The 22353-nt window shown below is 29.7% G+C and overlaps 1 protein-coding gene across 1 annotated transcript in view; it reads right to left on the reverse strand.

Moving 5' to 3' along the window:
* Positions 1–21720, reverse strand: part of LOC108776254 (galanin receptor type 1) — a 39264-nt gene extending 17544 nt beyond the window's left edge. The window contains exons 1-2 of the mRNA XM_018542808.1: positions 21543–21720; positions 17275–17405 (exon numbers count right to left, since the gene is read on the reverse strand). Coding sequence (XP_018398310.1) covers positions 17275–17405; positions 21543–21720 — 309 coding nt within the window. The remainder of the gene's footprint in view (positions 1–17274; positions 17406–21542) is intronic.
* Between the last annotated feature and the right edge of the window lie 633 nt (positions 21721–22353).

A 22353-nucleotide genomic window follows, 5' to 3' on the forward strand; every position in this document is an offset into this window, starting at 1 on the left:
TTGAGGAGCTGCGGCGAATAACGGAATAACTCGAATTATTTCGTTTTTTATATTATTCCATTAATAAAATATGTACTTGTAGCTACATATTTTGACATAATTATTTTAGTGTAAATCTATTTTTTTAACGCAAAACTGAATGCGATATTCGGAAAAACGGAATAAGTCGAATTATTCCAGTATAGATTAAAACGATTATTTTTTTTTGGTACGAGAACATATTTCAAGAAGTGAATGATTCTGCGGCTAAAAACGATTATGCGTTGTCGAAAAAAGTTAAAAAATATAAGATTTCATCAAAAAATATCAAAAAATAATCATTTCCCAACAAAAAGTAATATATAAAAATTTCATTTGTCATTAAAAATACGAATAATTATGCAGAAATTATTTTCCTATCCATAAAGTAAGTGCAATATATGAAAATTGTGTCAATAATATGAAAAACGGAATAACTCGAAATTTACGATCCAGTTTTTTACTGATTTCTGTATAATTTTTTGTATTATTCTATAATGATTTAAGGTATAATATCATTATCTAACTATCAGCCAAACAGTTTTTCGATATAATATGTATAAAGTACTTTTCTACGTTTTTTGCGTTTTTCTCAAAACGTCATTTTTCGAGTTATTCCGTTATTCGCCGCATTCCCTCATTTATTATTTAATATAACATGAACTACTCCTTCAGGCGAAATAATCCTCAACTTAACAAGCAGCACTCCTGTCGCAATTTGCACTCGACAAACACAACGTAGAAATACAACGGTCGCATAAATAAGGTAGTAATGCAGGTCCATAATTGCGAAAAATATTAGCGTAGAGCAATTAGTATGCTTAAACGACTCGAGAACAAACACTTAACAGAGTGTTTGTCAAGCACCACGCGACATTTTAATCAATTGTCGGAACGTTATCTGCGTATCGCGCATTAAATCGTACAGGAACACGTGTACTGATTCGAGAACTTAAATAAACGTATGTTGTTTAAATTAAATGTTGTTTAACATATCTACGTTTAAAACAATAAATAAATAAACAGGCTACTGAGAGTCAAAGACTGCGGTTATTATTGCGAATTAAATATAATAATTTATTAAGATATACTTATAAAATTAAAACAAACGTTTCGGCTTCTGTTTGAGCCATCTTCAGTGATCGAAGTAATAACACTTATAAAATAATAATTTGGTTATCAATCAGCTACAACGGTGTGGTAACACATCTTCTCCACAAGTGTAAAAAAATTAGATCATTTTTTTGGCAGTTCATGGAAAACGATGCAGCAAATTTAAACTTAATAAAGAAATAATTATTTAAACTATTACTCGTGACATATTGATGATACGCAATCAACGGACAATAGTCAAATGTGAACAAAACAAATTATGAAGAAGGACATATCTTCCTTCTTCATAATTTGTTTTGTTCACATTTGACTATTGTCCGTTGATTGCGTATCATCAATATGTCACGAGTAATAGTTTAAATAATTATTTCTTTATTAAGTTTAAATTTGCTGCATCGTTTTCCATGAACTGCCAAAAAAATGATCTAATTTTTTTACACTTGTGGAGAAGATGTGTTACCACACCGTTGTAGCTGATTGATAACCAAATTATTATTTTATAAGTGTTATTACTTCGATCACTGAAGATGGCTCAAACAGAAGCCGAAACGTTTGTTTTAATTTTATAAGTATATCTTAATAAATTATTATATTTAATTCGCAATAATAACCGCAGTCTTTGACTCTCAGTAGCCTGTTTATTTATTTATTGTTTTATTGACAATTTCGAGAGTTCTATTTCTTAACTTTGAATTTTATATCTACGTTTATTTTAATTATGTAAAATACGACTGATTATAATATTATTCTGAAGAATAAACGCTTTCTCTCTCAATACAGAGAACGTTTATCAAAAGTTCAGCGAAATCTACATTAGACGTCTCGTATTATTGTAATATCAACAGCAAAGAATCTGAAGATAAACTTTCTGCCTTATTCTGCATCATTTCCATAAAAATATGTAGATAAATAAAAATTTAGTGATCCATTTTTCACTCTTAAAAGAAGCACTAAACAATTTATTTAGACCCGACAGATTTTTCGCAGCTGTAAAAAGTGAAAAAATCTCTCGGAGTACAGAGATTAAAAATTTGTTAATATACGTTGTATGCGCTCATTGGAATTATGCATAGAATGCAAAGTAGTACGCAGCATGAAATACACGTGTAAGGTCAGTATGTAATCGTAGTTTTTGCATCACAAGCATTTTGCATAGAATAGTAGAATACTTTAGGTACCAGACACCGTTCTGCGCCCACCTGTCGATTTATTTAATGTAACTTTCGTATACTATCCAGCATCCTGGTATTTATTGATAAATTGTTGATGAGATCCGGGGCTAGTAATCGATGGCTATACGATCGCGTCGTAAATTTTCACGTTCTACACGACCGGCGTGTCATAACTTATGTCGTGTAACTGCATAACGAGCGAAAGACTGAAAAATTAAGAAATAATAAAGTACACGTCCCTGTCGACAAGAATATCTCCTGTGACAATTCTGTTCGCGTAAAAATAATGACGTACCTCAACGAAGTACGCGCCTAAAGAATTTTCTGCGACATTAAAGTCTTTATAGTCCCGAAAGAACACAGATAACTTTTGAAGATGTTTAATTTTAGAATGTAACCGCTATTACTTGTACTAACGATAGATAAAATCTATGCGTATCTAAATCGGACCGTTTCATCAGCATAAAAACTGTAATACTATAATTTGAGTGTTTTTATCCAATATAATACAATATAATTTTTATGTAAATTTTTAAGTAAACTAAATGTTAATTATTTCGAAAAAGAAGAAAGAGTAACTTTATAATTAAATTTTTAATTATAATTCCTTCAACTTTCTAACATAATAAAATATTTTTCTTTCTCAACTTTGTTCTTTTTAAAATTAATAGGGGGTGATGGAACAATATTTTATTTATATAAAATACGGTAAATTGTTTGCTTAATTTTGTACATATAAATAATAAATAATCTTTTTTATAAAAGAAACGGTAATGAGAATAAATCTTGAAACCAAGAATGCGCGTGACATTGGCAGACAAGAAGTTCTTACTGGATAAATAAAAAATTCCGCTCACTGGCAGACCAACCAGTTTATATGCATGACTACCCGACACAATCTGTTATACCACAAATGAATTAACATAAAAACTTTTCTTGCGGACATCCTGTTTAAATTACGAAATGTAATATGCAGCAGTGATGAGCGTGCCCTTTGGGAATATTACTTGAATATATCACTTGACATATGAAATTTGGTAGACATGAACGACATTTGCTCGACATCGAATGCATGGGATTTACGAGACATAGAAAACGGCCGCATGAGTTACACAATACTCGCGAAAATATTAGGAAGACGAGAGTAACGGAATGCGAGCGAGCGCTACCATATCCGGAGGTATGAAATTCCTATGACTAAAACACTCTAAACACAAAGCAGCATATAAAATATTACTTCCTCCTTCCCCAAAAATCATATTATGACATATAAAAGAAATACCTTCCGCACCGGTAATATAAAACAGATTTTATTTTCATTTTTTTGCCCGTGCATTTTAATATTTTCATTTTGTGTCTGAATTAAGTTTTACTTTCTGAAATTTTTCCGTTCTCTTATGGCGTTAATATTTATTAATAACAAACATGTTACACTTTCAATTATTTATTATTTTTCACTCAATTCATAATTCAAAAATACTTTCATAACAAAGCTGCTAATCTCAATTTACTATTTGTTTAAAAATTGCACAAAAGTTAGAGAATGTTAGAGAAACTTAGAAAATGTTCTATCTTTCAATAGTTTAAATTGCAAAAACGGTAGATATACTTGACAGAGAAAAGTAACTATATTTCTTTAATCTAGTATGAAAAAAAAATAGAGACAGGCTAATTGCGTTTCTTTCGTCTTGGCTTACTACTTTTCGCATCTGCTGAAGATAAAGATATAAAAATTACAGTATGCTGTGTATACCGCCAGTGTATTCAAAATGTTAATAAAAAGCATTAATCATCGCAGAGTTACGATTCTGATAAATTAAGAAAAATTATGCTTATAGCGATAAGGAACGTAACACTGAGGTGTTGTAGTAATTTATGCAATTAAATAGCGTCGGTTTTATCTAAGCGATTGCGCGAACTTATGCGGACGACGGGCGAGAATTTATTATTTATTGCACACCAGATGCAAAAACGCTTTACAGGCTCGTAAAGCCGCGGTTTTGAACAAGTAAAACAATCAAATTGCAGTAACAGGCGGCACAACCCAACCTGCGCGTGTGAACGTAATCTACCGATGATACGGATTAGAATTGTTGAATTCCTCCCTTTTTCCTTCTATTTTATTATATATAGAATATAGAATGTGAAGGATTAGATCAGGATTACCGCGTTAATGCAACGCAGTTGTTTCACATGCTCGCGTCTCCTATCACCTTCTTTATCCTAATGAGTCTCTATTCGTAATGCCGCCGAGCTTTTACACTCCGTAACTTCACTTGCTATATCGAGATCCTTTTTATTTTTAAAGCAAGCACCTATTTGTAATTAAATACACCGAGAAAAGAGTTTTTGATATTTGTGACTATAATTATATTGTATTATAATTATATTTTTAAAAACTTTGAAGTGTTATTAAGCGCCGAGCGAGCACAATATTAAAAAGTATCTAAACATTTTTTAAAGTACCTGAATATTTTAGTATCTTGCTTGCTCGTCTGCTGATCGTTTTAATTTTAATATTTTACTTTGGAAACAAACAAGCACTATTTTATATTATGGTTTATTATTGTTATTAACATTACTAACATTACAGCAGTAACTATAATTACGATACTATGTAATTATATACATACTAATATTCTCCCAATGTCAATGTATAACGAAACTTGAATTAAAAACGTAATGAGTATGCATATAATAGAAATAATTTCAATAAATTATGTGATCGGAAATAATGTACATATAATAAAAAGTGCAAATATTTTATTAATATGCTCACAAAAACGCTATTAATTGTGCTAAAATCGCTGGCGACAGGAATCTGCAAAACACGAGGGTGGTTAGGATGGAAAGCAAGATTTACTGCAACAATTCGTCGCGTTAAAAACTGCAATACCATTTGTCAACTCATCCGAAGCTGGAAAAACGCGTAACGAAAATAACTGTACAGTTAATAGAGTCAACGTCTAAAAAGTTTTGTCTTTCCGCTGTAAAATTATATAACACAAAGCTCATTACTTAGAATGCCCCAAATCTATTTAATGTGTTATTACGGAAAACAAATTTATCTTGAGCTGCCAATTACAACTTGTAAATTATAAATTTTCTAGTGTTCAGCTAACTTTTAAGCAGAATAATAAATAAATCGTCTACATCAAAATATTTCAATAATTACTAATAGCTAATATTTATTGTATCGTTAATTGGTTCTTTCTTATTAGCAAGTATGTATCTAACCGTTTGTTTCATTAACTCTAAATAACTTGCTTTGCAGATATTGAAATGACATGAAAGATATAAAAATATACACTCACAGGGGAAAAAAAACGGGCCACTAAATTTTAGCACAAATTTTTAATATCTTCAACATCTTTATTTTCCACAAACCGATATTTCAAAAAACGGTATTATTGATGTTTGAAATACCGATGGAAAGCAAAGATTTCAAGCTTTAAAATGCTTTTTTAAACATTTCGCTAAGATGATTTTTAACTAAGTTATCGCTGTTTGAAAATATTTAAAATTTGTGCTAAAATTCAGTAGCTCGCTTTTTGCCTATGAGTGTATTAATTTATTTAACTCGATTTTGTTTTATTTTTAATCATTAAGGCAAGCTTTAATACTTATTTAACAATGTAAAAATACGAATAATATCCTATCATTGAAGGAATTAAATGTGTTATATTGTTTGATTATTATATTGTTTAATTTGCGGAAATATTCCTGTCTAGATATGCCATTTCCAGGATTTCACAATTACACACATCGTATAATAGCAAACAGTAATTTATAATACACAAAATAGATCAGGTAATAACGCAGCGATAGATTTAAACATATGACCGAAGAGTGATATCTCTTTTTAAAACCATAGCGGTAAAAATAACGAGAATGAGACGCGAGTACCGCGAACTTCATGAATTATGGATATCCGATGTGGATGAGTAATGTGACAAGTCGTCCAAGCGCGTGGTGCAAACTGCACTCATCCATTCCGCGTCTCCATATATTATCAAGAACCGCATCGTTCGACAAAAAGACTTATTATTGATTTTAGTAATTAAGACGCATGCATTTTCTGCGCTTCAATTTGTTTTAATCATGTTCGGCATGTTTGTGCTTAAATCTTTTATTTTACACGTATTGCCCATCTTTTGTAAAATAAAATAAAACTGAGATTCTAAGACTGAGAATATTAAATATAAATGACGTCACACAATTTAAAATTCCAATTTTTCACATTCTTTAATAAGTTCAAATTAAAATTGAATTGATATATTAAACATATATTTTATATTTTTTAGTTATACAGAAACATTTAATAATATCCAAATATTTGCAAAGAAAGTTATTTATAGTTAATAAAAGTAGAATATTTTGTAATAAGAAAGAAATGTAAGAAGGCAATTGAAGCTTATTATAAGAGTAATATATTTACTTTTGAAGAAAGCAGAAATAAGAACCATTGTGATGCGATTCTTTGGTAAGGTCCAATAAGACAAGTTATACCGATCTTCGCATATCTTGTTAAGAAAATCTGCCGGCATCTCTATGATACACGAAAAACACTGATAAATCGAATGCACGTGTAGTTTCATCGAATGGACATTTGTCTCACAGACAATCCCCCATCGATCGATGATAGTATACACAGATGATGGTTGTCACAGATTTCATTCTCGATTTCCCAAAGGTCTCTCTTTTCAACTCTTCTTTACGAACCGCAATTCAATCTCCGATAGATACCTGTGATCAGATTTTCCGTATGTTCCAATAAGAGACTTCCTGACGAAAGATACGACAGAATATCTCTATTCTCGTTTCCTTGTTTTCGGTTATTTCATCGTCAAAGTATATATTAAGTATACTTACACAAATTTATTTCATCTTTTATTGAAAGGAAACTACTAAAAAAATCTTTTAAGAAGTTTTAATAATTTAAGCGATAGAAATTATAGAAAAATATAATATTTTTTAAAATTAATATTTTAACAAATCATTTTTTATATCTTACATTATGTACACAATTTAAAATGATACTCGAAAATTTACATCAGTAAGAAGAAAAATGTTTTCCAAGATGTAAAGTTTTGTTAAGATGTAAAATTATTTTCTTGATAATTGGACCTCAATTTTTTAGATGTGTTTTTTTAGACCGTAAGACCGAATAAAAAACACGTAAATATGGATATAAATATGAAATTTCATTAAAAAAATTCTAAGCACCAGAAAGTAGTAATAATAATTTTTAGCAATAATAGTTTTATACGCTTTTGTCGTAACTCTTAAAAAAGTGTTTTCTTTCTCTGTTTTGTTTAAAAAATAATTGATTTAACAGCGATAATCTTCGGCACTCTATTCGCTAAAAAATCTCCAACAGAATTATAAACCTCAATGATTCTCATCGACGAAAGGCTTTCGCCTATCCACACAATCTCAAACTGAACGCTTTTGTTATCACTACTTTACAGGACTAACAATGACCTTTCATTTTTATCCCTCGTAGAATAGCCCTTAAAAGTTCGATCGTCCTGTGAGCCCACATTCAAAAGCAGTCTCATGCACTGAAAGTTAGCATATCTGAGCGAATAAGAAGGATATATCATTCTAAGATCCTTGAAATACCATCGAAATTTTATCGCGAATAATCTTTAATGCGGTGTATTTGATGCTAGTTCACCAAAGTTCAATCTAAATCTTCAGTATTATAATAGAATGTGTCTGCAAGGGTGTATCTTTGATTAAGCTTTACAGAACAAGAGAAAGCCACTGTAGTGACGTTGAAACGGTATCATATTTTAAAGAAAAAATGAAAAAATAAATTATAATTAAACACATAGATGAAGGACGATTAGAGACAAATTATAAAACAAAAAAGTGGTTATAACATTAAGTATGTAATAAATTTTAAATTTTAAAGAAAATTTTTACATAAAGAGTCCTTTATTTTCTAATTTATAAAATAAATTATAACAAATCTCACTCAAGGAAAAACTGTAAAATTTAAAAAATAGAACCCTGCCCTCTAAAGATAATCAATTTCAAGAATTGGTTAAATTATATTATCCTAAACAATTTACAATTCTTGAATAAATAAAATTTATCGATAATAAAATATCCTTATATGCATATTTTATTTGTTCGAGGATTGTTGGAGATTTTTGAAAATGTTAGTATAATAGCAGTTTATTTCAGACTGAGAACGTGCATGTAATAACAGCAAAGCATGTAGCCGTCCACGCGAATTATAATATTCCTATAATGACAAAACAAGTTTCGTCTCTCGCCAGGTGCGACAACAATTTTCAATAAACGTCGTGCACGCGTTAAACTCTCCTGAGAATCACCCGAGGCGCGATAATGCGGTTCACGTCACGGTGACGCGGTTACGGACATGAAATCGACGCGTTTTTCTATACTTCGTATTTCCATGAATTCACGGTAACTGATTTACAACAGGCCATTTGTAACGCCACGACACGCCGACAGTCGGGAATATGTTTATTTATCCCACCTGGCTGAGGCTCGCGTTCTGTGACATTTTTGACGTGTCGCGCCCACCGCGTAGAAAACCTATACCACTGTGCCAATCTATTAAGGCCATCCACGAATTTTCACGATGTTTATAATGTGGACAGACACTCCCTAACAGAGAATTACCTTAGATTAACATTACTAATTAAGAAATTGCAAAAGAAACAACGCGCGTATTAAATTCTTAATTCGTTTTTCTTCTCTATCATGTGGCTTACTTAATCACTGTCAATATATAATATTAACCCTGTACATATATAAGCATGTATATACATTTCATGGAAGAGAGTAGGAGAATTATGAACGCAGAATAAATGCGATATTAATGCAATAGATATTATTAGAGTAATGATAATTTCTCTAATTTCTCGAATCAATGATAATCCGATATATAATTAATCGTGATAATAAAAAGAACACGTCTTTAAGATAAACCCATTACATGTTTTCCATGATTTTGGTATAGATGAAAATGGGAGAATTGTAAATATCTAAAAAAAAATTAAATAAAAGAATTAAAAATAAAAAATTAAATTAAATATAGATATGTTGAGTATTATGAGATTAATGTCATGCACGACTATGCGTTTCCTCCTATTTCGGTGGGTTGGGCACTTCAAAGATTATTTAAAGCGCGAAAGAAAGATCATATGTCATCGGATTTTCTGACATCGAACAACGATATACACTTTTTTTCTACGAGAAAACGTAATTCATACTTTTCTGTCTTTAATAAAATCTTCACATTTTTTGCGAGAAACGTAATAAAGATAATTGCAACATCTTAAAAAGTCTTAAAATTCGTAGAAGTTTACGTAGAGGAAGTGATACAACAAATATATAAATTGCTCTACATTACTCATAGAATATAAAATTTATCTCGAGAATAAAACGTATCGCGGTATATAAAATCTGAAATCCCGAAAAGCTTCTACCCACGCAAACACCAACGCTGCCTCCGGATATACTACTGTCGACGTGCAAATAATCCGATCTTATTTACACCGTGGTATCTTTATACATAGTAAAGATATAAGAGCGATATTGTAAAGGAGGCTCAATGTAAAGAAAGAAAGTTAACGACACAAATCAATATTTTCCATCCGGTCAAAGTAAACGCCATAAATCTATACGAAGAATCAATTTAACCCACGCTGTACATTAAAGCTTCCACAATAAAAAAAAAGAGAAATGCAATATATTGAATGTACGAGACATTCAAAACACACATACTTATATTTTTCATATAATTATTAAAAGAAAATTACTCGTGACTCGTGAAAAGTAGATGCGACAAATTTTCTCTGTAAATATTTATAAGAGTTCCAGGAATATTTTTCTAAAAATATTTTCGTAAAGTAAAATGTAGAAAAATATTTCTGGAAACTTACTTAAATCATTCTCTTTCTATTTTTCTTAACTATTTTCCAAGTACTTTTGTAAAGTAAAACGTATAATAGTTAGAAAAATAAGTACTTATGAGAACTCAAAATTAATGCCAAATCCCCGCGAATACATTTCCATAGAAAATGCATAAAGAAGTAAAAAAAAACTTTAACGTAATAAAGCATGCGGAAAAGAAATTAGAACACATTGTTCCGAATAATGGCGTTGGTAGATCGCGCGGTCAGAATTTATCATTGCACGAGAAATTCGTCAGCAAACAATCGTACTATAAATATGTTGTCGTGCGTTGCATCATTCACGATGCATCATTCACGATGCATTCTAGATTGTTTGACACGTCGCGTCGGAGGGGTGGGACTGTATGTCACATACGAAACAAGCAAGTTGCAATTCACTCTCACAAATACATACGGTATACGACATGGGTATACGACGCTATTCCTGAACTTCTTTCGCGTCGCGTCGTGACGCGATGGACGATGCGATCTGTGACGCGCTCAGTGGAAACGTACCCTTAGTAATATTTTTCGCAATAATCATATAAGTAGGATCAATGTCTATTTTCAGGCGACGTAAACAAACGATATAAAATCTTATTCGACTATGAAAGTTTAACTTTAAACTAATAAATTCGATAAGAACACGCCGTAACGGTTAAGCTGGATCTTGGATGCTTCTAATATATAATTTAATGTGAATTATATACTACGTAAATTCTTATAAATTTAATAAAACTAATTATTACACAAATATTTCGTTAATTATCTGTTATAAATAAATATATAATATATTACTCTATTCGAAATAATATAAAAGTGAGCAAATATCGTAATGCAAAGTCTATCCGGTTAGATTACGGTATAATACGGTTGGTATTACACCAACTCATTATTTCAAATACTAGGTATAAATAGAATATTATAATAATAGATGAATGTGTAAAAAAAAATACAGAAAAAAAACTGTCCTATAAAAAAATATAAAATTAGAATAGGAACTAAATAACACTTGATCATTAAGTAAAAATCATTAAAAAATAATTAGTCACGCAAGCGCAGAAAATTCACAGTAGTAAAGACATTAATATGGTCAGCCAAACAAATGTTCTTCAACCAATAACAATAAATTTAAACTTCAAACTCCCAAAAACGAAATGCTTGTCAAATTCTCAACAATAAATGTATAGAAATTTTACGTGCATCTTATGTAATATAATTAAAACAATTAAACTCCTCCCTTCCAATTAAAAATAGTACATTATATGTGACATACATATCACACGCACACACAATTAATTCTTTTATTATATTTTTTAACGATTACGAAAACTGTTAAATTACAGATTGTCTATCAAAACACAAATTACTGTCAAATTATACGTGCCATATGTATAGAATATTGCAAGAATATGTAACAAAATTTTTAAGAACTGTCTTATTTCGTATTGTTTGTTTTTACAATTTATAAATATACTAGCACATTCCTTGCGCGCGCTACGCGCGCGATGGTCCATTATGCTCTTTTTAAATATTATAAATTATGTTTCTTTGAAACTTGTTTTGAAATCAACAACTCCTCTAATTCCTACTAATACAAAATTTCCCTGAAATTTGAAAACCTTTAGAATTTCATTATTGTTTTCGATCGCCACATTAATTCTACCATTTTGATAAACAATATTTAGTTTATTTTTTTATTCACCGTTTATGTCGAAAAATTCGACCCACAGTGTAGTTGTGCTGGTTCGCGTACAAGAGTAAAGTACATTAAAGCAATCAATTGCCGGGATCATTTTGGTCTCAAAATGTTTCTAGAATTATTTGCTCTAAGAATATCAAGAATCCGATTTTTTTGCTCATCGTTTACGTCGAATAATTCGACCCACAGTGTGGCTGTGCTGGGTCGCGTACAAGAGTAAAGTACATTAAAGCAATCAATTGCCGGGATCATTTTGGTCTCAAAATGTTTCTAGAATTATTTGCTCTAAGAATATCCTGAATCCGATATTTTGCTCATCGTTTACGTCGAATAATTCGACCCACAGTGTGGCTGTGCTGGATCGCGTACAAGATCCACTATTTCGAATTTTCAATTTTTGAGTACAGATTCGAAATAATCGACCCCGAAAATCCCCGAATACGAAACCACATCAAAATCAGAGAATTCCAACAGCCTCAACGAATAGAGGCTTCAAAAAAGCGTGACACGGCAATTTTAAGATATGATGATGATTGAAATGTGATAAATGTGTAAAAGTACATAAAAATAAAAATAAATTTAAAATATCTCTCTCAATAGGAGAAATACGCATTGTTAAATACAATAATTTTTTTTATTACATGTTTCAAAAATTAATTTAATTTTAATTACTTAATTTATTTTTTGTGTTAATCAAAAGTAATCACTAGTCAACGCCCTTGTAACGCCCTTATAAACTGGCCGTTTGTATAATTGAATTTTAAAATTAAGTTCAATAAAATGTACGTACCTACATTACAACGTTAAATTTTAAAGATATCTCTCAACATATTCTAAGATCCAATAAAATGCTATAAGCATCAAAAATTGTTAGATTGCTTGTCAGTTTAACTAAAAGTGATATTACTGCGGTAGTTGTTTAGTGTTGCGTTGTAAGTCTGAAAAAATTTTAGCACGTGATTTAGGGAGGACTACATACGCAGTAGTATATAAAATTCACACATAATTTCAATAAGCATTTGTGATCTAGCTTTGACCGTTATTGGCTTTCTTCTTCTTGTTTATTTATTGTTTATCGTACTTATTATTGTACGGTCTTAAAAAGATTTTAGTATTTGTTAAAATGTACGTATATTGCGATGTATATGTATGTATGTCTAAAAAGAAGTGACTTTATGCACGTGCAATAAGTACATGTTCATTGAGCAGCAGCGCGCGAAGCGAAATCGAGTGGTTGCCACGTACATACATTACGTTCATTTGTACAACAGCAAAGGACACTGACCATAAATTTATCTCATGTTACGTAGAATAATCAACCGTTGCGCAGCGTAACGTATTATCATGTATGTACAAATGAAGAGATGCGATCTCTGCGAACGCGACAAATTAGAAATGCTGCATTTCATACTCTGTTTATTTTGCGCTGTTTACAAATTGATTCAAATTATTTATGTAAACATGTCATTTTTTGTACCTGATTCTTTAATATTTTTTCCAAGATTCTTTCGCTAATTTTTGATAATCTTTTTCAACAAAACATCCAAATACTTGCAGTTTTTGAGAAAATTAGTATAAGAAACAACGACTTCTAGTAAATTAAATAAAAAATAAAATAAATCATAAATATTGAAGTTTAAAGAGTATTTAACAGAATTTTAATTCGAGCTGCATAAAAACTTGAGCTGTTAAAAATTAAAGGAAAAAACAAAACTCGAATGTCTTAACAATTGCATCAAGACACAAAATTGATTAAGAATCTTTCCATTAAAAACAAATCGATTATACGTAATGCTTCCTTATAAACAATATATGCTGTTTAATTAATTTTATTATTACTATTATTATTATTGGCGTAATATAGTTATCAATTGTCATATGTTACGCTACTAAATCATAGATAACATGATAAAAAAATGCAACAGATAACTCTTCCAATCGTTTTAATAAATGTAAATTGCAACTGACTCATGTCCATGAAGGTCAGTCATCAATAATAACCTGGATATTCAATCAATTGAAAAACGCGGACCGCGCGAGACGCGTTGAAACATTCGTTTTTAATTAGATCATCGCGTTATGAATTGGATCTTCTAGGAAGTAATGTTAATCGTGTAATGTTAATATTAGTTAAAGAAGAAATTAATTAGTATTGCTCGACGCACAAAAATAATATTAAATTAATTTTTTCTCTTAACTATAGCTATCCTACAAATTTTTACATACATAATTTGTTATTATTATAATACCTAGCAAATTATGACAATAATCGAATCGTTAATTTTTTAAATTCAGATGAATTAAAACGGCACATACACATGTCAAAAAAATCATAATTAAAAAATATAATTTTTTATAGTTATTCTAATTGACGATTTTATTTTATTCGATATGTAACTAAAATTAATAAATGAATTTTTGGTTGCGTCCAATTTACTTAGATATTTATATTTATCAATATCAAATTTCATATTTTAATGTTTAATACACACAAATTTCATATTACACTCAATAAAAGCAGCCAATTAGCTCTCCTAACGCAGAAATCTATTAATAATTTCTCTGCCAACGCCTATTGACTACCTATCGATTGGAGACTATTAATTAACACCGAGAGAACATTTTATTATCTTCATCATTTTACTATGTATTTTTCAAAAGTATGTAATTGATTTCTCGATTGTATTCGGAAAACATTAACACTAATAGCTGTTAGTCAGCGATATGTATCGATTTTTGCGATGTGTAGGTAAAATTAATGTAAGTAAAATCCATAGAAAGTAACGCTAAACTGAATCAAGATTAATATTTATACGCACGGTTTTTGGTGTAAAGAGTATGCAGAAATAATCATTTTTATTAACATCGTAAATGACAGAAACTTCAGAGATAAAGTAAATAACAGATTTATTTTGAAGTTTTTGTTATATCAAATGTTAATAAAAGTAATTATTCCTGCACACTTTATACTGGAAACCGTGCGTATACATAATTTTCTTTTAATTACTTTTTTAAATTACTTTATAAATTTTTTCATAAAATAATTACAGCACAAAATGCTTGAAATTTAAAGAATTTATTCCACTAAACCATCGTATCTCTTTATCGTATTATCAGATGAATGTGCGCGATTAAAATACTTTTGCCTTTTAACAATATGAGAAATATTCTGAGATAATTATAATTACACAAAAATGACATTATCTTGCTGCTACCTACACTGGCAATTACACTGGAGCGGTTTAATAACATTGATTATCATTCTAGCAGATATTAAACACATGTCACTCTAATGCGTACGTTGAAGTTACTAACGTCAATGTTATAATAATACTCGATCCAGAGAGATGTTACTAACGCGTCGAGAGACATTAAATGGATCTAATAGATGTCAAAATATTCTAATCTGCGTCAAAATGTCCTCATCTGATATGCATGTAATATCGGTTTTTCGAGGCTCTTAGTTTGCATATTTCGCTTGAAAACATACAATACGTGTAATAGGTGACAAATTCGAATGCTAACTCTATCAAAAAATTTCTGATAGCAAATTTTTCAACTACCAGCGAGGCGTATATAATTAATTAATGATAAATTAATTTCGTGCGTTCGTATACTTGTTTATATAATACTTTTTTTTTTAAATCATGTAATTTTTAATATTAAAAAGTCGAGTGCTTTTCCGACAATGAAACCTAATAGAAAAAATGATTAATTAAATTTCGAGGATCTAAATTTTTATTCAAATTTGAATTGACATTGACTGACTCTTTCGATTACAGTCTTAATTACTAAGGTGTTAACGGTAATGTTTATTCGGCTATCTTCAAAAATTAATATCTCGTTAACTATTGCAAAAATTACAAAACGGTAGAGGACTTTTCGACTCATTCAGTCTGCTCTACCAGCTCATGACGAGTGATCCAAAATCTCAATCCGATCCGCGTCCACAGTCCGTAGTGACACGAGCTTTACCCTCCATAAATGTATTCTAATATTTAAATCTGACCATAACTTGCTTTTCTCGTACTTAATTGACTTTTACTTGTACTATAAATTTTCCTTTCTTTATAACTAAACAGTGTGCACGTAAAAGTACAAATTGTATTTTCACTTTATTTTTCTAAACAATTAATCTTTCGTTTGTGCAATCTGGGTCTTTTTTGTTCAAATTTTTTCATTCTAGACTATGAAAAAATGTGGAAAAATTCAAGGTTACTTTTTAACATCTCTAAAGTTTTTTAACTCAATATTTAATAAAAATTGACATGAAATAAAAATGAAGAAATTCGAAAGTAAAAGAGAAATTCCGGCTATGCAAAAAAAAGTCCGATTGCAATTGGATTGCAAGAGATAAATATTATAAAATCAACCAATTTTTTCGCACAAAACGCCTGTTTAAATTCCCTCTTCTTTCTTGAAAAACTTTAAAAATAAAAGTATCCTATCTCTTCTCTAGTTAATCATATTTCCTCTTTTTACACGCGCGTGCACTGATTATATTATCGAAGATGATTACGTGCACGAGCGCAAAATAGCAGCCTGTCCATCACAGTTTCATTGAACTTGGTAGATAAAATCGATAAGTAAGTGGGCGACGAGAATCAAAAACGGGAAGCTTATAAAGGGTAAATAGGAAAACGCGAGAACCACGGTGTAAGATAAACAAATAGCGATGCGTCAAGTGTTTCCGTGTACACGCCATTCCTCGAGTGACTACATAATTTTATCCGATAGGATTCGTCTCTATTTTCATTTGAGATAAAATTACGTAGGAATTTACGAATCTCTCATTTACAAAATGTTCTCAAAATGTCTCATTTACAAAATTTACTAAACTGCCAACGAAATTGACACAGCGAAATATACACAAATATTTTTAACGCGTTTGGTTTTACATATTTTTAACATACTAAAAATGAGTGACGATGAAATTTCGATTTCTTGTGACAAATTATACAAAATGTACCCGCCGTTTGATATTTTGATAAAACAAATATCTCCGAGTTTAATCATTTTAAATATTATTTAGACTCAACAGTAAAAGCGCTTGAATTTAAAATTGAAACTGAGAATCCCGATCTTCAATAAGAGAAACGTATTTAGTTTTGTATAATGATGGAATATTTTCTGTTTTTCCAAATGTTGAAATATGTATGCGAATATTTTTAACTATATTACGATCTAATTGTAGTATGGTGAGAGATAATTTTCACGGCTTTTATTGATAAAAAATGAGCCGAGAAGTACAATACTACAAATAAAAATATTGAATGAATATAGTGTTATGTGCATTGAAAATGATTTTTTGCATACTATATATATTACTTACTTTTACAGGGATGCAAATTATTATCAATAGAAGGTCGGCCGTGGCCAGACTACCCAAAAAAACGTTAGTAGGTGTCTCCGGCAATGGGCATTTGCTCCGGCAAATCGTCGTAATAATCATAGCGATGTTTCCTGAAAGAAATTACGTTTCTCTTATTTCTTATACCTTCGGAATATTTCAAAATGAAGTAAAATAACCTATAATTGATGCTATTAATATTTTTTTAAACAATTGATATCTACTATCTTTTATTTTATCATATAATAGAATTAAATTTTATATTAACAATATTAATAGTTATAATAATAAAAATGTCAAGGTAAAAATATTTTTTACAATTCCATACGTCAATTCGATATTTGAAAAATTTACACCAATTGTTAACATGTTTAACTGCAAATTGGTTTTTACTATTCTAAACGCATTAAAAAAACTTTATAAAAAGAGGAAAAGATCAGCTGGAACCTATGTTTATACAAAATGTTGTTTATAAGATTTTTTGTGACAACTGTGATGTTAGTTACGTGAACCAAACGAAGAGACAGTTAAAGACAAAACTGCATGAGCACGTTTCAGATATTAATAAAAAATCAAAATCTCCATCAATGATTTCTAATCACCGTATTGACGAGAATCATAATTTCAAATTGAATAAGATGGATATTTTGAATATCAAACCTTTACACAATAAGAGATTAATATCTGAAATGTACATATAAAAAACAGAAATATGGAATTAATAGACAAAATGACACAGACTCATTGCCTGAAATGTATTCTAACATCGTACATTCTCTTTCCCCTTTCTAGTATTTTCCTTTTTTCCCCTTGTTACCATCTATTCTTAGTTTATATTTTCCTTCCTGACATTATATCATATTATCCGACATCGTCGAAATCACTGATTTTTTAATACTTCATTTGCAATCTTGCTCCAATTTGAAGAAAATAACTACTGTTTGTTAACACGATGTGGATTACCACTTTTTGGCATCACCTTTTTATTAACTGATTCTCAACATTTAAGATAAACATTGTTATATTTATATATATTGTTAACTTTTATATACTTATAGCATTAATTTTCTTTATTAACGATCATTTTTTAGATTATTATTGTCCTACTACCGAAAATTTTTCGACGACTAATTTGATTATTTTAATTTATTAACTCGCTACATTACAACACGAAATACGAAGAGAATACTGAAAATTATATATTTTATAAATTTCTAATAATTTTACAATTATTAAACATATTACCATTTGTATTGATTAGATAGAATAACTCATATGACTTTAAAGAGTGGAAATTACTTCTTTTACGAAAAATAGTTAACATTGTAGTAGCTTTTAAAATATCGATCGGAACAATTGCATTGTTGTACTATTTGATAAAAGAATACTTATCAAAACTTATCAAAAATTATTTCCGTCTAAAAAATGAAAGCCTAAACATCATTATTTAATTCATTATTCTAATTTATTAAGAGAATTCGGCCCATTACGTTTATGAACCTCCTAGTATTCGAATACACACATTAATATTTAAAAAATGTTATTATATTGCTGAGTTTATCATTAATGTATTCATAAGTCAATACTTTTTTAGCAACTAATTTATTTATTATCAACATGACATCATATTGAACAATGAATTTAATAACAACTTTGAAATATATTAAAACTTTAATTGTGTTATGAGTTAATTATTGCTATTATAAATTAACTTATTATTATTGCTTCCTTATTAAATTATCTTCATGCTAGAAAGAGAGCGAGGATATATACATTTTCTATACATTTTCGTTTTGATCAATAAAAGAATCGCAAAAGAAACATTTGTATGTTGCAGAATCGCTAATTATGCGATATATTTTGTAAAAAAGGAAAAAATTGTTGAAACATAAAACATAGCGCGTACATTAAAACAACAGAGAACCAGAAGGTTTTACTCTCTCACTTGTAATTTACTATATTACAATGCTATGCTTTACATTAAATCGCACTCGTAGTTACGGTGAGAATGACAGTAGAGCAGTTGCCTTATTTTTCATCATGGAGTATATCGCGAAAGAAAAAAAAATTATCGCACGTTGCGCTGGCGAGACATTCCAGTTCCGTAAAATTGCTAATTGGACGGTAAATAGGAGCGAAGTAATACTCGTAAATTCATTTTAAACAGGCGAATGAGACGCGGTGTAGTGAATAGAGTTTGCGACCGACAAATCTTGTTTGTCGTATGGAAACCGTAGCAAACTTTGCAAAGTACAGCACAGCCTAATATGCTCTTAATTACATGGCGTCGTGTTATCGTACTCTCTAAATCTGAATCAGTAGATAATCACTGATATCAGTGCTACTGGTAATCAATGAATGAAATATGAGATTTCTAATCTAGCTAATCTTTATTATGTTATCTGACTAAACTTATTTTAGTGCATAAATTAACATGTAAATATCAATATTTTAAGAATGTTTAAACCTTTCATTTTTAATTGAACTTCACTGATTATCCAGTGCCAAATACGTCACTATTTCGTCTCGGTCTTCACTACTGGACTCGTCAATAAGGCATTGTAGCCTATCTTAGACGCTTGGGGGAGTTTTTAAGATCAAGGTTCTATATGAAGGGATTTCGCGTGTCTCGAATACTTGCAAGAATTGGCGCGAACCTCTCGTTGGATTCTGGTGGCGGGTCGCCACAAGAGTACATCCTTATTCTGTAAATTTTTACATATTTACTAAATACGTGCAAATTGTGTTACTCTAACAAATTTTTTTAATCGTTTCAATAACTTTACACTTCATATTCATTATATTCATAAAAGACATTAAATTTACATCTAAATGTGTACCTTACTTAACACAAAAACTTTAACCAGCAGATTTTTTCACAAAAATACACAAATTTTCCAACTATGTAGTAGAACAGTAATAATCTAAAAAGTGACCGTGTTAACAAAAAAATTAATGCTAAGTATATAAAAGCTAACAATATATATAAATAAAAAAAAACAAGTAGAGGAATTAAATCAAATTCTGTTTTAATAATTTAAACTTTTGAAAATTAAAAAAATTTAATAATTTAAAATTTTTAATAATTAAACTTTTTTAGTGTTTGCCAACCTGGATTGCCACCTTATATTTCACATGATCTTTATGAAGAGATTATTCAATACGATGTCATGTTGATAATAAATAAATTAGTTGCTAAAAAAGTATTGTCTTATGAATACATTAATGATAAACTCAACAATATAATAATATTTTTTAAATATTAATGTGTGTATTCGAATGCTAAGGTCTATAAATGTAATGGGCCGAATTCTTTTAATCAATTAGAATAATGGATTAAATAACGATATTTAAGTTTTAAGTTCTTTTAAACGGAAATAATTTTTAATAAGCTTCCAAGTATTCTTCTATCAAATAATACAACAATGCAATTAGTTAAAATACAAAGTGATTTATAATTTTAAACCTCATTTATAAATAACAATGAGTCGCACGGGCTGTGTCTTCTAGAATCTAAAAGAACACATCAATAACAGCGAATGATCAATCAATTGTTGAGTCCGCTGAACGAAGCCAATCTCATATACGATATGCGACACAGCCCGTGCGATTACTGTAGACGAAGTTTTATTTCTAAACATTACAAAAGAAAGCTAATAAGAGTTAAACGCTGGATGTTGAAGCGAAATTATTTATTATTATTAATAGATTCGAACCTATGAACGGCGTATACACAACATATTATCAGATATCATGTATACATGTCAGATTTTTATGTAAGTTTAACCCACATATTATCGAACTACTCTTTTAACGTAATTATAATTCATAACTAAAAAAAACCATCTATTGCTAATTTATAATAATAAATTTGGAAGCTTGATGGATGACATGCATAATTATGATTTTGAAATAAAACATACACATCATTTAACGTATACACTTATTTTCACAAAATTCGCATAACTTATCAGAGAGATCTCTAAGAGTATTACTAATTGTAAATATTACTTAGACAATATCGATGTTTAACTTTAGTCTTTTTTAGTGTATTGCTGAGGAGGACCCTATCCATCGAAATGTTCACTTATATAATAGTATTAAATACTTTAATTGTATTGTTATGTAATAAATCATTTCGCATCAACATTCAGCGTTTGGCTCTTACTGATTTTCTTTTTATATTTATTGATATAATTCACATAAGCCTGGATAATACTCATTTATTTTGAACATGAAATTAAACTTACCAATCAATCCCAGGAGGAATGTGAGGACGTAAACGGTTAAAATGGGACCCAATTCGGCCCAATCAATATAACTAAACGACTCTTCGATGTCGTAGTCGGGGTAATATGTCACATTAGTGCTGTTGTCATAGTCGGAATAATATGTCACATTAGACTGGACTAACTCCTCGGCCGACATCACTGCAAATCCGAGTTTGTTATTTTATAAAATCAAAACAAAGTGCATACAGCCACATATTATTTTGTTATTTTAAGACACTTTTTCTGTGTAAATTTGAGGTAACACGCTTATTTGCGTGTTTCCTCAAATCATTTAGACCCCTTAATCGTTAAGAAATTTTGTAAGCGTTAGCATCTAGCTTATAGAATAAAACTGAATATTTAATTATATTTGTGAATAAATAATAATATGTAATTTTAAAGATTAATTAGAAACTTGTTTTGATGAAATTCATCATAAAAGTCACAACAAAAACGATATTTTTAAATGTCCGGAAACTGGTAAATTTAAAGTACCTACTAATGGTCCCAAAAACCGGACTCGTATATACAAACCCAGCTTGTAAATTTAGAGTCACATAATCTTGCTTTTATAAACATTACGGAATTGTTCAATAAGTATAATAATTGCATATTTTTAAAGACTTAATTGCATGTAAGACTTTTTAAAACTATTATCGATAATTTCTTTTATTTACATATGTTAAAAATAAGTTATTAATGTATAATAGCTGTTATTTATCAAAGTAAAAATCTTCTTTTATAACCTCATTGAGGTTATCTTTAAAATCATGCATGAATAATTAGATTA

This window comes from Cyphomyrmex costatus, unplaced genomic scaffold (genome assembly GCF_001594065.2).
Source record: "Cyphomyrmex costatus isolate MS0001 unplaced genomic scaffold, Ccosl1.0 scaffold35, whole genome shotgun sequence".
Taxonomy (NCBI): domain Eukaryota; kingdom Metazoa; phylum Arthropoda; class Insecta; order Hymenoptera; family Formicidae; genus Cyphomyrmex; species Cyphomyrmex costatus.